The sequence below is a fragment of the Lepidochelys kempii genome, chromosome 6 (genome assembly GCF_965140265.1).
Source record: "Lepidochelys kempii isolate rLepKem1 chromosome 6, rLepKem1.hap2, whole genome shotgun sequence".
Taxonomy (NCBI): Eukaryota; Metazoa; Chordata; order Testudines; family Cheloniidae; genus Lepidochelys; species Lepidochelys kempii.
Genome location: NC_133261.1, coordinates 29,630,500 through 29,647,618, shown reverse-complemented (window position 1 = coordinate 29,647,618; position 17,119 = coordinate 29,630,500). Strand labels below are relative to the sequence as shown.

General features: G+C 43.9%; 1 protein-coding gene across 1 annotated transcript in view; it reads left to right on the top strand.

Annotated features, from left to right (window-relative positions):
• Positions 1-316: 316 nt before the first annotated feature.
• The window catches only part of TMEM86A (transmembrane protein 86A), a 40,236-nt gene continuing 23,433 nt past the window's right edge, over positions 317-17,119 (top strand). Inside the window, exon 1 of the mRNA XM_073347302.1 lies at positions 317-445. Within this exon, the coding sequence (XP_073203403.1) occupies positions 425-445 (21 nt within the window). The 5' untranslated portion in view covers positions 317-424. The remainder of the gene's footprint in view (positions 446-17,119) is intronic.

The window sequence follows — 17,119 nt, the reverse complement described above, 5'->3', positions numbered from 1 at the left end:
ATGCACGTGTCTGTAAGTGTACCCATGTTTTGGTGTGCGATTACGTGTGTGCATTGAAACCTACTGTGGACATCAGGCGGACAGGAGGGGAGGGGAAGAAGTGGAAAACTGCCAGCCTATTCCTCTCCCCTTAGGAGCTGAGTCTATTGAGCTGCGGGTTGTGAGCCTAGAGAGGAAGGCAGAGGGAGGGGCGACTGAGACAGAGCCGGCTGGTGTCACACCCCCAGCTCCCCTCCCTTCAGCCCATTGGCTCCGGCCTTTATGATGTCATTGCGTTCTAAAAAAGAACCCAGAAAACAATCGGCATTGAGAAAAAACAGATATATTTTCTGATCCTATTTAAAGGGAAAGCGCCAGGCACCGGGACCCAGCCGCAGAGCCAGAGTCAGGGACTGCAGTTCAGCTTGAAGCCTACCGAGAAGACATGGTGTCGCCGGTCACAGTGGTGAGTGCACACGGGGCTTTGCATGGATTGGAGACGAAACCGGAACAGTAACAATGAAAAACCCAACTTTTTTTTTTTTTTTTTTTTGAGAAGGGGAACCTGTATGCATGGGGCGGAGCGTGGGGGAACGAGGACTGGCCCCATGCTGGGTTGTGTTCAGGATCGCTGCCCCACCAGGGACTGGAGTAATGCGTTGCGGCTGCTGCCTTGGGTTGTTAAATCCGATTCTCCATCAGCTTGTTGGCTCTGGGGGGAGGGATGGAGTTAGTAATAGGGGGCCAGAATCTGATTCCTCAGGCTCAAGGCTACCGTCTTCTCCAGCCTGTGCCTTCCTCTGCTGGGATATGTGTGTGGGGGGGGAGAATTAATACCAGGGGGGTGGGGGATGGGAATCCTGCGAAAAAGTGCATCGGATGAAAACACCGTGCACGTGAGCGGGCAGCGTGACTTTGTTGATTTCTCTGGTCTCGCCGGTTGGACGCTGTCTGAGTGATGGAGAAGGAGAGCCCTGCTCGGTCTGCCCCCCTCTCCCTCGCCCAGCAGCCTGAGCAGAGCCGCCCCATCATTTCTCTAAGGAGCAGCAGGCACTGTCCTATTGATAGTCGTGCTATGTTTGTGATTTATGTGCCTGGGCGCGGGTCTGTCAATATCCCCCTGCGCACTGCACATCTGGGAACCTCTGTGCTGTGTGTGCTGTATGCCCCCGGGGGAGGGATGTGCAATGTGTATGGACCAGCTCTCTAGCAGCGTGCCTGGGTGTGCATCAGAGGTGTAATGAAGCCTTGTCCACTCACCAGGATAGAGGGATCCTCTGCGGAGTTAAAAAAAAAAAGTTAATGTTCTCCCTTCACATCATAATAATTTATCCCGATGCAATATGTTCCTCCTCTCGCCATTCAGTCTGGATCAGTAGCTGCAATAGTGGTGGTGGAAGAGGGGATAATCCCTAGCCTCTGTGCCTGGGCTGGCTAATTATCATGACAATTTTGCAAGGCAGTCATCATATTTGTGGCTGGCCGTATGTTTATGCTCTTCCAATACTACAAAAATATCTCTGTAGGCCCAGTTGAAGTAGATAAAATATTCAGAAAACAGTTGGTATTAGCCAGAAATGCCCACCAATATTTTAAAATATTCCGTGTATTGTTTTTCATGCAACATTCAGACCAGCAGTGAAAAGCAAGGTACTTGGTGTACCAGATAAATTTCCAGTTATACAAGTATCAGTGTAAATTATCAGTACAACATCCATTGGAGATGGTATCACACCCCCCTTTCATAATGGAATGTTCTATTTTACTGCACTTTGGTTCCTGTAGGATAATTTTAAAAACACTGCATAGGTGAAAGACCTTTTTTTCTCTAAAAAAAGAAATCACTGTTAAATTTCAGTGTTTATTAACATTAAAGTATATTGTTCATAGGGGATCATGACTGCATTGTAAATTCTATACACTGATATATCCTAAACATCATATGTTTGGCCTTTTGGCAGGGGACAGGGAGGGAAGCAAAGAACAGATTCGCAAAAAGAAAAGGAGGACTTGTGGCACCTTAGAGACTAACCAATTTATTTGAACATAAGCTTTCGTGAGCTACAGCTCACTTCATCGGATGCATCGGAGCTGTAGCTCACAAAAGCTTATGCTCAAATAAATTGGTTAGTCTCTAAGGTGTCACAAGTACTCCTTTTCTTTTTGCGAATACAGACTAACACAGCTGTTACTCTGAAAAGAATAGATTGCAACTTCACCTCCTGTCAAAATAGGAAAGAAAATGAACAATTATGTAAATGGCAATATATATTATCAATAGAAATACAAATATTGCTAGGAATGGACAAAATTCTTACACCCATGAAATTAAGAGCAAAATTTGGCCCAGAATGTGTAAAAAAAATTCTGAAAAACATTTCAAGGTCTACAGTTGTAACTGGGTATTGCCCATCTTGTTATTTATTACTAGCAGAAGCCAGTATTAAGATGCCTAGTGTATTTTTCTCTTTCCATTTTCTTTTGGCAGAGTCAGTGTCCTCAAAATATACTTGGACCTGAAACACTGCTTGCAATTTTGCCAGAGACAGGATTGATGTATCTGTTCCTTTTGCCACCTGAGTAATTTCAGGGGGTGAAAATTCTCTCTCTCCTGCTGAACATAATTCATAAGGGCTCAGGACGGAAGGAAAAATATGTTGTAGCTGTTATAGGTAACTTTCCTTGCTGCCTTCACTGTATTCAGAAATCTTGTGTATTCCATCAGACAGCGTTGCTGTAATAGATCTGCTCTTTTCTGCCTTTCTGCTGAGATTCTCCCGTTCCTTACCAGTGATGTAGAAACCTTCTCTAAGTAAAATTGAGTTTCAGTTGTTTTAGTGATCAGCTTCTCTTCTGCTCCTCCCCCCCAGGCGGTCTGCTCCCCATTTTATTCTCTGGACCCCTCAGTTATATCCATATTCTGAGCTCTGCCTTGGTTTTCCAAGTCTCTTTGAGCTTTCCTGTTACCCAGGATGCTCTTTTTTGGTAAATCCTTTCAGAAAGAGACCATTTTGCTTATAATTTTCCTGTGCACTTTTGCCTTCACTTCTGTGTCCATTTGTGGTTCTCATCTGCAGGCGCAGTTGTCCAGATTATCAGATTTCTGGCTTGACAGAACCTCTGCTTCTTCCTCCTCAGAGACCAGTGAGGGCTGGATTGCCCCAAGTTCAGCTCTACTATTGCTCTTTCCCAGCAGTAGCGGCTCCAGAGGGAGTGAGCCAGCTAAGTGCAGGCAACTCTTCTCTTCTTCCTTCACCAAGCCAGAAGCAGCACCATGGCCTTTTTTTTTTTTTAATTATTATTATTATTATTGAGGCTTTCATCCTGTAAACTGATCAGAATTTCTGTCTTTGAGACTCGGTCCCCCTCTTCCTCTTGTCTCAAGGCATCTTTGGACTTTATGCACACATGCATCGGTGCACCCAGTATCATAAGATATATCCCTACATGTGCGTGTGTTTATCTTCCATGACCTTGCCTTAATTTAAATAGACAACCCCACATTTACCCTTACACTAATATACTAACACAAATACATCTACCTAGTGTAATGGATTGGATTTTCCTAACATAATCAGTATTTTCATGTACTTGAGTGGTTCACAGTTCAGTTGAAAATGGGTAAAAACCAAAACACTTTTGAAACCCCCGATGTTTTTTTTTGTAAGAATGAGTAAAAAAAACAAAGGGCCTTGTCTATGTGGAACAGGAATAATATTACTTGCCTGTCTCACAGGGTAGTCAAGAAGCTTAATTAATATAATCCATACTAATACAATGTGCAAGACCACATGTGGAGGTTTGTGTATGAACTAATAGAGCTGGTTGTTTAGCTGAAGTAACAGTGGCTGTGGCTTTAAGATCCAGAGGTCCAGGTTCAGTCCCTGCAGATGAGCCGATATAGAGTGTTATTACATTAACGTGGAAAAGCACTGTGTGATCCCAGGATGAAAGAACTCTGTGTACATCTTATGTGCCTTCATATGCTCTCCTATTTCCAGGACACAAATAGTTTATCTGACTGAGTTTAACTGACAAATCTATAGCTGCATCAGGAATAACTAAGTGTTAGTCAGCAGGTTAAACAGTCCCTTCACTACAGCACTTAGCCCAGAGATATTAGGCATCAGCAATTGATATTGATTTATCATCTTCCTGTTTTCAAAGTACTCTGGCCAATGGCTCTCTTTGAAGTGATTCCCTTGTGCTTTACATCAAAGCTAGAAGTTCTTTGATCAAAACACTTCAAAAGCAGTAGGTGCAAAGACTCTTTACCCCTGTCTTTGCCAGGCCTGCACAATAGTTTGCTGTCTCACATTCCAGTGACTGTCCCTTGCAGTCAGTGCAACCGTCGTAAAGAGGTGAATCGGTCTTTAGAGCCTGAATTAAAATAACTTTGAAATATCATGCAAACGTTGTTAATTTCTCTTTTTATACTCTTAAGGGGCAACCTTTGAAGTTCGCTCTTAGTGCGTATGTTCTAGAACATGTTTAAAACCAGACCGTGTAGGCTAGGTAAAGGTCATTGTGAGGGGGCGGGTGCCCCTCACTGGCAGAAAAGGGATTAAAAGCAGCCCAAGGGAGGCTGCGCTGGAGGCAGCCAATTAGAAAGGGGCTGAGAGGAGTAGCCAATCATGGCCTGGCAAGCCCATATAAGAAGGGCTGCAGTCAGAACAGAGTTCAGTAACTGACTGGAACTCAAGGGGAGAAGCCCAGCACCTGGGACAATTCAGTGCTCTTGGCTGGCTGCTAGGGCCAGCAAGCTGAGGCAAGGGAAGAAGAGGGTGCTGGAACTGCATGGGAAGCGGCCTTGGGACAATGAACTGCAGTTGCCACTGAGGGAAGAGGCTGGGTGGAGATTGCAGGTCCCCTGGAAGGGGAGAAGACAGTGTGGCACAGCTGGAGCGCAGTGTCATGAAGAGGATGCTGTGCTCCTAGGAGTTATGTGTGTCCAGGAGCAGAGATGACGGTGGGTGAGACACCACCAGAAGAGGGTGCAGAGCTAATTCCCAAGACCACCAGTAGGAGGTGCTGTAGTGGTGAATCGCACCCGTCACAATAATACACAGCTTTGTCCTAAAGGAATGTGGGTTTACCTCAATTTACATATTAGCAGTAAACAAAACCATCAAGCTAAACCAGTGGAGGTTATCCTCAGACTGACCTTGAGAGACAGAGAATTAATATGGATCCAGCACCCCAGAGAGACACTGGAGACTGAATCCCCAGGAAGCCTTCCTGACTTTCAGGACAAAGACAATTCCTTTGGAGGAAGTACAAGGGACAGAGAGAAACTCCATCTTTATCTTACCCCTGAGGAGACAAAGGAATCAAATGAACACTTTATGTGCTGTGTATTGGTTCCTGGCCAGAGGGTCTAGACAGCCATGCTGGACCAAGAATGATTAGTGAGAAGACTACCTTGAGCACTATCTGTAGCTTGTTAAGTTAGGACTTAGCCATTAGAAAGTGTATTTTTACTTTTGTTTGTAACCCATTCTACCTTCTACTTGGGGTCACTTAACTTTGCTGTATTTTTCACTGTAATCCAGCCCAGGGCTGTGTTTGAATGGTAAGGCTTGTTAACTTCAGTTAAAATGATAAGTTGTACTTTTGTCTCTTTAAAGGAGCAATGAATCTTATCACTTCCCTGAGTGTTCCTAGAGAGGGCTGGTGGCTTTAGGGCAGATGGTTCTGGGGAAATTCAGAAGTGGGGGTGTGGTGGGGTCCATGGCTAGTGGAGACCTGGGTGGGGCTGTTATGTTGTAGGCAGATGGTTGGGGCCAGAGTGCAGAACCAGGGCTAAACATCACACAGACACTCAGGAAACTACATGCTTGTCTGTTGTTGATCAGGCTGTGAGCCACAGCAGCAGAGCATTTAAGGCACACAGGGCAGCTGGTGACACAATGTCTCACTGGTCTGTATTGAACCCCAAAATATTGCACTGTGTGAATTTACGTCTTAAAAGTGAATTGTGGAGCAGAAAATAGACTAGTGCCCTTCAGTTGTGCTTGCCCAATGACAAAGTCAAGCTTTTTTAACAGTTGATTTTTGCTGGTTTTCCCCCTTGAAATACAAAGTCTGCTTTCCCCTCTTGTTTGCTGGAGGACTTTGGTAAAACCTGAGGAGGACTGGAACAGTGATAACACATGAAGCTGTAACCAGAGCAGCACCTGCTCCATTCTGCAGTAGAAGTGGGAAAATAAATTGACTTTTAGGCAGTCAGTGTTCTGGTTCTCCACCGCTCTCATAAAAGTTGGCAGAAGAAAATGATGAGTCTTTATATTTCATAAGGGAGCAGCAAAGTCGAAACCAACTGCTTTGCAGTTCACCTTTAACAGTATGCTGGGATAGCTGACTAGCAGGCTGAAACGTGGATGTGGGATATCCTGGGCATATATCACAAAGGCATTATTACCGGATACAAGACCAGATTAGCACATGGAATTGTTTTTGGTTATCATGCATATCCTCTCTTGCCTGTCTGCAATATTGACCTGCGTGGGAAAAATATTTGAAAACTGCAGTTGATGACATGATTTTTTTCTCTTGTTTTCTAAGATCTTTGTGTGTACATTCCAGATGGAGCAATTGTCTTTGGCTACTCGGGAGTATCATTTTCTCCCAGTTTTTATTTCCCCTCCCCTCAAATACTCCTACATGGAACGAAGCAATTTGTTAAAGAGGGAAGAATCCCTGAATGCAAAGAAGGTGGAATATGGAAGTTTAATTTCTACCACCACTACAATTTATTGCTAAAGAAATAACGTATGGAGGCTTGGCACTGTAAATGGGACCTTTTCTCATACTATGCATATCTTATATGTAAGTTATATTCTTAGGTAACATAAAGAAGGGTATATACTGCAAAGTGTATTATGGCATAGAGTCATAGATTCCAAAGCCAGAAAGGACCACTGTGATCATCTAGTCTGACCTCTTGCATAAAACAGGCCATAGGAGCATGTTACAGATACATTACAAGCCATCTCTGATAGAATAAAGTCTGGACCAGATCCTCAGCTGGTGTCAATCAGTGTAGCTCCTTTGACATCAATGAAGCCTCAGTTGGTGTAAAACAGCATAGATCTGGCCCAGAAATGGCTCATCCCTCTGTCAGACCTTCCTAATGTGTTCTTCAGTATTTTGACAGTTCTGTTGTAACTGACCCTGTTGATGGAAGTTTCAATACTTACTCTGGGATGCTGTTCCTCCCCACCCCCAATATCTCAAAGCAATTTCTTTGCATCTGTGGCATATACCATCTTCCAATCTTAGCAGGCAGCTCTTATAATCTCTTTGGGTATCTCATAACCTCCTGGCCTTTACTTGCTTATGGTACAGCAGCAGAAAATTGGTTAATGGAGGAAAGCCAAGATCTTGACCCCCCCGGGGACTCACTTGACAGGCAGGTGGGGATTGGGCACATACTGCAGAGATGGACTACTTGAACTGTGAACACTTGCTGTGTGAATTGGGGAGGAGAAGGCAGCATGCCAATTGCTCCACTGCAGATTATTACACTAGTGGAAGGAGTTAGTGAGTTCTGCTCTTGTTTCTGGAAGGGACTAGTGCAGCAATGATGAGTAACACCACCTTTAAAGAGTGGGGTTGTAAAACTGGAGGGAAAGCAAGCAACAAAACTCAGACTGAAGCGCTGTTTCTTTGGTGTAGGCTAGGATGGCCTGTGGGCGCCTTCTACTAGCAGAAAGAAAAGAAAACAAATGTAATGCATTACATGGAGACTATTTGTTCAGTAAGTATTTGCTAATTAATTCTATTCTGACTCAGTAGCCACTGGCATCAGTCTTAATGAAAAGAATGCTTTTTGAAACTGTATTGAAAGGGGTTTTGTCCTCTCCCACTTAAACAGTTTCTAGTATGGGTCTAGAGGGATCTATTGCTGAAAGCCACTGTCCGCTCATGCCTTCTGGCAGCCTCAGAGCCCCTGCTGTCTCTGGGGCCAGGGTATTATTTAGGCTGGCCTCACCCACCCACCGATCTAGTCTTGCTAGTGTAGATTTAGCCTTCTAGACAAAAAACTTAGACTTGTAGCCTGAGATTTTCAAATTTTCTTAAAGAAGTTTGAATTCTAATGGGATTTAGATGCCTAGCTCCCTTAGACCTCTTTGAAAATCCCTGCTGTAATTCTCTTCTAGTGCTGCTCAGCCAGCAGCAGCAGTGGCAGCCTCTGCAGAAGGTTGAGGCAGTTTAACCCTTGCCTCTACTGGTGTTCCCACCATCACTACCACTGGTGGAGCATCACAGCTCTGACTGTCCCCTGGTCTTGACAAGGCTGTATTGATTAGAAACCACTTTTAAGCATAGTAACACTCTAACATGATGGGCCAGTTTGTATCCATGTATGCTGTATCACGGTTAAAGAACAGGTTACGGCTGTGTTTGAAGCCATGTGATAGGCTATGTAGGAGGTAGTTGGTTTATAGCTCTGCTTTGGGGACCATGTTCAATCCATGCTCTACACCTGAGCTAGCAATAGTGGTGGAAAACATGGTTTGCCAATTTTATTCATGCCTTAATAAGAACTGGTGCCTAAAGAACCCAACTCAGCCTGCACTCCCAGGGCTTCTGCTCTGTTCCATTTAGGTTCTTATACTGCACCCATCTCTGTGGTATTGGGATTCTTCCATTGATGTGTTAAGCAGCGTGACTAGCATCTACCATTTGTGCTTTCTCCTCCATTCTTCTTTTACCTCTCCAAATGGCTGTACAGCAACATGGACTGCTTCTGCACAAAGAAAAATCAGTACCCTTAATTCTCCGATGACAGCATCTGTGGAGTTGGGTTGGTTGTGAATTTATAGTCCTAATTTTCCCCTAGGCCAGACAAGGCCATTGTGTATGGTTGGCTATACTGTATGCACAGTTTAGTTTATGATCTCTGCACACATGGAAGTCATGCAGTTCTGCAACACTTGCCCTTTTGGGACCTAATCTTTAAAGGTGAAGAGTACCATGGGCTCCTAAAGTCAACTCTCATTGAAGTGGGATGCGGGTATCCTTCAAACAGTGCTCTTTACGTCCTCAATCATATCATGAGCACTATGTCACATGCTGAGTAGCTTTTAAATTCTCATGGGACACCTTGAGCCAAAACCTACGTGCTTGCTCATGAGGTGTTCCATGGTCTCTGCGTGACTATGGGAAGCAGGATTCCCTTCGCATGGCCGGTTGGTACACTGTTTGATTTCAGTGTCTGGAGGAATTAAGAACAAGGCAAACACAAGACAATTACTGAGTATGTGGGGCTGCATATTTCCTGGGACCCTCATTTAGACAGACTGTGCACTGGGCTTACGTGAAGGAGGGCTTTTCAAATATTTCCCTGCCTGGTAAAATTTATTTATTTATTTACTTAAACGTCGTTTTTAAGTGGTCCTCCCCAAAACGCCCCCAAATCATTCCATACTGCTCGTTGCAACCCAGACCACTTTGGGGTAAATGTTCATGCAGGTCAGACCATGCTACTTGTAATAGTAGCACTTCTCACTCCACCTATATGGGAAGTAGGGCACTGAGTACATAAGAAAATATCCCCATGCTGGGAGCCACTGCAAACAGGGCTATACCCTCTCCCAGGCGAGCAAGAGCATGAATGAGTTTGCCACTGGGCATACACGTCTCTTTTGGGAAAGCAAGATGAATCTACTATGGTTCTTCTCCCCACAGGGTCCTGACCGTAAGTACCTGATGCTTCAGAAGAGCCCACTCCCTCCAGTGATGCCCCAGCTTAGTGCAGTATAATACATGGGGAGGAAAGGCACATTCTTTTCTGACCTTGGCTTGTGATCAGCCTGGGTCCTGATGCATAATATTTGTAGGTTGTTTTAACCAAAATTCCAGGCCCTTCTCTAGCAAACAACCTAGGATTTGTTTGCTTTGATTTAAAGGCAGTCATCTTCCTAGGCTACATCATCCGATCCCCTTCCTCACAAGGGAAAAGCAGTAAAGGAAAGAATCTTGAAAAATCCATTGTAAGTCTTTAAGGGTAATGGGATTACCACAGTGGAAGGCTAGACCTCATTACAGCTAAAACGTTGTATGGTTACAAAACTATAACAAACATGACAAAGAGGGGAACTACAAAGCCTGTGATGGAGATAATGTGTTGGGCCTATAAGTATCTAGATAGAAAAAGCTAGAAGCGCTGCATGGACTGGTTATTCAGCTTCCCACATGTCCTGGGTATCATCAGATCGTTCCAAGCCAATGTCACTGTTGATCAGAGCCAACCGAATTTCCCTTGTTTGTGCTTGTGTGTACATGCCTGGTGTTAGTTTTGCTGCTTAGAGAATACACACCATAGAAAAGTGTTTTTCAACCTGTGGTCCGCAGACCATGTCTAAGAGGTCTGCAAATGGTTGTCATTACCATAGAACAATGGTATTTAACCTGGGGTCCACAGATGATGCCTATGATTTCCAAAGGGGTCAACACCTCCGTTCGAAATTTTTTAGGGGTCTGCAAATGAAGAAAGGTTGAAGACTACTGCTGTACAGCCCTACACCCCTCATGACAAACAACTGGCCTTAGTTATTATGAACAACTGAAATGGGAGGGTTATAATAGACAATGCATTTATACCTTCATTAAGGCTGTTGCTCCCGCTCCCACTGTGGTTAAGTTTTTAAAAAATCAGTGCTGATCACCACGGTCAACAATGCAGTGGGATTAAATTGCTTCATTAGCACACGTTTATCTTTACAGTCACATGCCCATAAATCTAAACATGCTTTGTAGACTAGTCTTTTTTGTTTGGTTTGTTTTTTGTTTTTTATGGATCCGGGTCTGAAGTCCTTAGACAAAACTCCCTTCAGATGGTTTTTCATATTCATTTGCAGTTGAAATGTCTATATCCAAAACAATACCCCAAGGGCTTCTGTCACCATCATCTTTGCAGATAATTGCACAGGGCTGAGACTACATGTTCTATGGGAAAAATCCACTTTGTTAATGAGAGCATGAAACCATCCCATATCAGGGCTCTAATCCAGCTCACGAGGTGGAATGATCCCATGCTTTCCTCCTGGCAGTTATATCTGTTTGGCTTGAGGTAACACTTTTGATAACCATCTCTTAAACACACAGAGCCACTGATGTTTCCTGCAAGACTTTTCTATGTTGTCTCTTAACTACAAAGTATTTACAGTCTTAACATTTAGGGACAAGACATGTAATGTAAATGTAAGACAGCAGATAATATCGTTTATGGAAAATCCCATAGAGAATGAGACCTCTTCTATAGAAGTTTTAAAGCAGGTTTTTTAACAGGTGCCATTCACAAAACACAGGAGAAGGTGCCATCCTGCCACCCAGTAGTCTTGTGGTTATGGTACTTATCTTGGATGTAGGAGAGCCAGGTTCAAATCCCCACTCTGGACATGGGGCTTGAACTCCTATCACCCTGCTGCCACCTGAAAGTCTATCTGCTGGTGGATAGGGCAGTCCTCAAGGTCTCCTGTTGAAGCTGTTCTACTTTGTATAACTAGTTAAATGTTCATTGGCACTGGGACTAGAACCCAGGTGACTCACCTAACCATCAGGCTATAGAATCCCTTACTCTTCTTTAGCCCAATGAATATGCTAGTTATACAAAGTTGAATGTCTTCAACAGGATAGATTGAGAGTCTTGCACCCAAACATAGCCCATAGGTGGGTGGCTACAGCACTCACCAGAGAAGAGAAGAGCTGGTTCAAGTCCCCTCCAGAGTGGGGATTTGAATCTGTACCTCTCATATTCCAAGTAAGTGGCTTAATCACCAGGTTATTTGGTATAAGAGGATCACCTCTAACACCACCTCCATTTTGTGAATGTTTGAAATGTGGTGACGTGTTGAAGCGAACTGTTTAAACATTTCCAAATTCTCTTTTGACCAAAACTTACCTGAAATAAAAGCATTTTGTAACTTTATCTGACTCAAATCTGCATTTTTTTTCAAATGCTAAAAGTTTTGGCTAAAACATGTCACCCAGCTCTATCGGTTACGTCCTATTAAAAATCACGAGGCAATTTATTACAGTAAAAGGCCGCAGAGCTGGTATCCTGCTGCCTGGTACTCACATTGGACAGATGGAACAATGCACTCCCCTCATCCATGGCTTAAACTGCCATTAGCTAAAAAGCATTTCATTAATGACTGACTTCTAGATAACAAGTCTGACTGTTTAACCACTTTGGTCATCTCTGCACCTACTACTGTACAAGCATCCTTCATCAGTAAGTATCCAGGTAACCATGACAAAGCTGCTTCTGGGATGGTGGTGAAGAGGAGAGAATTGATCATTAGCTGGAATAGCAGCTTGAAGGTGGCAGGTTGGTGGATTGCTTTTCATGTACAGCACAGCTCCATTTAGCCAGATGTCTTGAAGATTTCAGACTGAGAGGGCTTTATGTAATAATTGTGGAGAGTTACTGGGTAAGTGATTCACATAGTGGAATACAACCTTGATTCAGATAAATGGCTGTTTCTCTTTGGACAAACTGAATGCAATTCTTCATTTACACTAATTGTAATGCCATGGGGCCAGATCCTCAGCTGGTATAAATTGGCATAGCTCCACTGATGTCAGAGGAGCGAGTGCAGATTTATATCACCTGAGGATCTGCCCCATTGATGACAATAGTTACTGAGGTTTACCCAGTTGTGAGATTAGACTGAGGCACATGGGGTTTAAATAGCCTTGCAGTCTGGGTTTAAAACAATAAGAAATGTCAAAGCTGAGGCAATTCATTACCAGGCAGACCACATTTCCTTCGGTGGGCTGAGATGTCCTCTTTCATTAACAGTAATTTTGTAAATTACTTCCAAATCTGTAGTCTCAAAGTGTGAAGGGAAACTGGGCCAGCCATACCTTTAAATAAGAATTGGTGAAACTGTGTATTGAGCCCTTTGTAGTGTTTGAATGTAGGAAGTCGCTCCCCACACCACCCAGAGTCCAACTCTTCATGCAGACAGACTTTAAATTGTGTAAAATCAAAATAACTTGGTATCAGGCAGAGGGATTTCCAGACGTAACAATATACATTCATGCTAATGGCAGGAAGCTCCAGGTGACCTATTGCCAAAGGTTACGGGTAACTTTCCAATCAAGAGATATAGCTGAACATCTTTCAGTGTAAAATAGATTAGAGACAGAGGAGCAGATCCTCAGCTGGTGTGGGTCCAGTGACTTCAGTAGAGCTATGGTGACTTAGTTGTGGGACTGGCACAATTTTCTGCCAGGATCAGTAATTATTTTGTTCCTTGTGCTTTTGTGATAGAGGTGTGATCTAAGCAGGGAGCTAGGCACTCCTAGATTCTAATTCTAGCTGTTACATTGATCCCTTGGGTGGTCTTGGGCAAGTTGCGTAACTTCTGACTTTCTTCCCCTTATCTGTAAAGTGGGCGTAAGGGCAGACTGTGTGGAACAATTAGCTGTTTGTAAAAAGCTAATTATCTGCTAGGACTTTGAACATGCAGATACCTGCACCATCATATTATTAGTGCAGACCCCTGTGTGCCCCTCAAAGTAGTTTAATACCCATGCACATAATCATTAGAATTTGTACCTGCAAAAACCCACTGGGGTCAGTGGATTGTGCATGTTCAAAACACTTGTTGCACTACATTATTGAAAGTGTTTGCACCTGCCAAGCTTGGCTACATTGCAATGGGAGGGGGCACATGTGCAGCTTGATACTATGTTCACTGAAGTCAATGGCAAAATTCCCACTGACTTCACTGGTGTGAGATCAGACCCACACCGAGGCTAGTGTCTGTCCAAGTCACAGGAAACCTGTGGCAGAGTCTGGAAATTAAAATCTATATTCCCAATGCCATGCTTTAACCTGAAGACCATCCCCCAAGCACGCAGTCCATTCAAGAACAAAGACAGCTGCCGTTTGTTCTTAACGTTACATCTCACCGGGATATGCATCCCTATTGGGGCCCTTCAGTATTTTGCTCTCATTTTCTTCATCATCACTGGCTTTCTGTGAGAAGAACATGATATGCAGTTAAAGCATCTATGCACTACTTCTGCTCTAAATTGGGAGCAATGCAATCTGTGCTTCCCTGCTAGTGTGTTTTTCCTAGAACAATGAATCACAGCTTGCTATTGACAGATTCTGCAGATCCAGACAGCACCCCGGTGCTAGCACCTTTACAGTAAATCTCCTTATACAGCTATCAGCTCTATAATGGTTTCATCACCACTGAAATCCATTATCACCCTTCTTCCCTGTATATCACATATCTCCTTTAACTTGCAAAGTCCACAGTTGCCAGGCACAGTGTGTGTGAGAGTTCATTGTGTTAATTTAGCACGAGGAGTGTTTCTCCAGCCGGACTCTGGGGCTGCTGAAGGAAGTTTCACATAGATAAGAGACTCCTGGCTTTTCCAAGGGAAGAGAGTCTGCTTTGGAATCTTAAACAGGGCTGTGATGTTCCATTAGCATACAGCTCAGCCATGTTAGTACTTCTGTAGTCTGTCTTATGGGAAACCACTACCTGTGTGTTTGAATCACCATTTACACAGACTCAGATCACCCCCCATAGACTATACATGGAAGGGACTTCCCAGTCAGGGATGGCTCCATTCCACACAGAAGGGCCTCTCTTCCCTTTCTTTTGGGCCCCCACGCAGGCCTGTCCATGCGGGGGAGCAGTTCTATCTTCCCCTGGTGTAAGTTAGGACATAGCGGAGCTCCTTTCTGCCCTGCTCCTTCCTAACCACTGGAACATGCATTCCATGCTGGCCATGCCGGAGGGGTAGGGTGGCTGGTACAGGAGAGTTCCCCTGCACAGTGGGGGAATTTGGTGCTTATACAGTGCAAATCAGAGGGGAGAATCTGGCCTAAATGTATGAAGAAGGCAAAAATGTAACATTGCAGCCTGGAAATTGAAAGTGTAACTGTGGAACAGGCACCACACGGTTAGTAGCAATACAACTCTCACCAAAGCATCTTGCTGTGTCCCGTTGGTGAGACTGTCGTTTTTTTTTTCTCCATTGTAATAATTCTTTGCCTTTCTATTGACACCGCCAACAAAGATGTCAGTGAAGTGCCTATTGAAGTGGTTTATTTAATATATGCACCTGCTCTACTGGGAAGATGGAGACCGTCACTCTTTTCACATATAACTTGCTGAAGACTGTGTCATGGCCTAATTGGTCACCAATAACTTCGCAACCTAGAAATTAGTCACTTAATTATTCACCATTTTGACTCAGCAACCTAGAAATAGAGGCCTTATTCTCCCTTATGTTAAGGCCCTTTTTACACCATTTTGGCAATGTAAAGGGGCCCTAAGGAAGGCAGAAATGCCCCCTTGAGAATACTCCAGCAGAGAGCCTCCTCATCTCCTGAAGAGGTAAAGTAAGGACTCTACGATAGCCCTGCTCCCAGACCCTGGCATGAGAGTGGCCAGAGTACAGTGCACTCCAGCCACAATCTCTACTTTCCAGGGCCCTGAGGAAGCAGAATTTAAATTAGAGCAGCCTTGGGGCTGCTCTAGTTACACTCTGGGCCAGAGAGATCCCTGCACAACTCCAGAATATGGTGAGTACAAAGTGGCTTAAAGCCATTGTTGCTCTCTTGCTCCATCCACACTCAAAGTACAGGATTACTGTTAGAAAGCAGGCTGTGAAGTTCTGTATGCCATTACCACTTTCTTGAGCCTTCCAGTCTCCTGCAAGGCAACATTTAAAATGACATGAAACCTAACACTGCATTTTTTTCCTTGATAATGTAAAATCTGTGTTCTTTTCACAGAAGAATGTGATATAAATAATGATGAGTCTCATGAGAACATGTGCTTGTGACCTGAAAACCATCACCAGAATCATCCATGAAGATTTTTTTTTTTGTAGCAGTAGAAGTTTTTGATCTAGATTGGCTTGCCAGGCTAAGTGTGTAAGTTTTTTTCTTTTTCTGAGAATGAAGTTCTTTTGGGGAAATACACAGCATCTTCCCTGTGACTATTTTAAGCCTGCAGTCTGGTAGATGGCTGCTTCTGGCTCTACTGGAGTTTATCATTTGCATTACATTAGCCCCTGGAGGTCTCAGTCAAGAATTTGGGTCCTTTTGTGCTAAGCACAACGCACAGAGCAGACCAATAGTGTCTGCCCAAAGGAGCTCGCAGTCAGAGTATGATGAGAACCAGGTGGACACAAACTGATAAAGGGTGTGTGTGGAGCACATGATAACAAGACAGTTACGGTTCCTGCGGTAAGCAGCAGTTACAGCATATCCTCTCTTTAACCATTTCCAAGCTTTTTTTAGATATCACAGCAGAGGTGAGTTTTAAGAGGCTAATATACTGGCTTTGTAGATCATATTGTAAACTGAGAACGCCTCCCAGGCAGAAGGGAAGGCACAGGAGAATGAGAGCAACAATTCCTCTCCTCCAGCATTTCACACAACCACATGGTCTGCTAAGGTAGGATGCTGTCTTGCTAACACCACTTTCTGGTGCTCAGTTTCTGATAACTGATAAGAACCATTCTGAAAGTGCTGATTTGTCATGAGCTCCCTTCCCCCTCCAGAGGTATCTGAAACAGCAACACATTTGAATTCTGTTGGCTACCGGAAACAGTACATTGTTGACCACATGCAATGAATACTACCTTGAAAACTGACGTCCAAAGATTGCAAGGGTATCAGGATTTAGTCAGCCCCCCTTTCCCACCCCCATTTCAATCATATTTCTGCTGCTGGCTAAAAAGGGTTTTAAGAGCCCCTGTTTACAGTAGTATGTTAGTCCAATAAGTAGGATAACCTGATTTTCTGCACCAAATGTCATGTTAAGTACAGGGTGAAATGTGTTTCTGATGATCTGGCTTTATGAATCCTGAGCCACAAAATTAAGGCTTTGTAGCTGAGTCATGTTGGCTAGTACTTGAAGACTTTCCTTCTCTCCCACTAAATAGTGGCCAATTACGCTAGTTACTTTTGACATGGAAAAAAATTTGAACTAGGCTGTTAAATCCTCATGGCGTAGTTCCAGAAAAGTGTGCTCACTTCACCTTATCCCATGATACTCACCGTTTCTGTGCTGCCTAATGTGCTAGGTACACTGGTCCCTGTTAACCAGCCGGTTGTTGCCAACAGTCACCATACAGTGTTAATTGAAATACC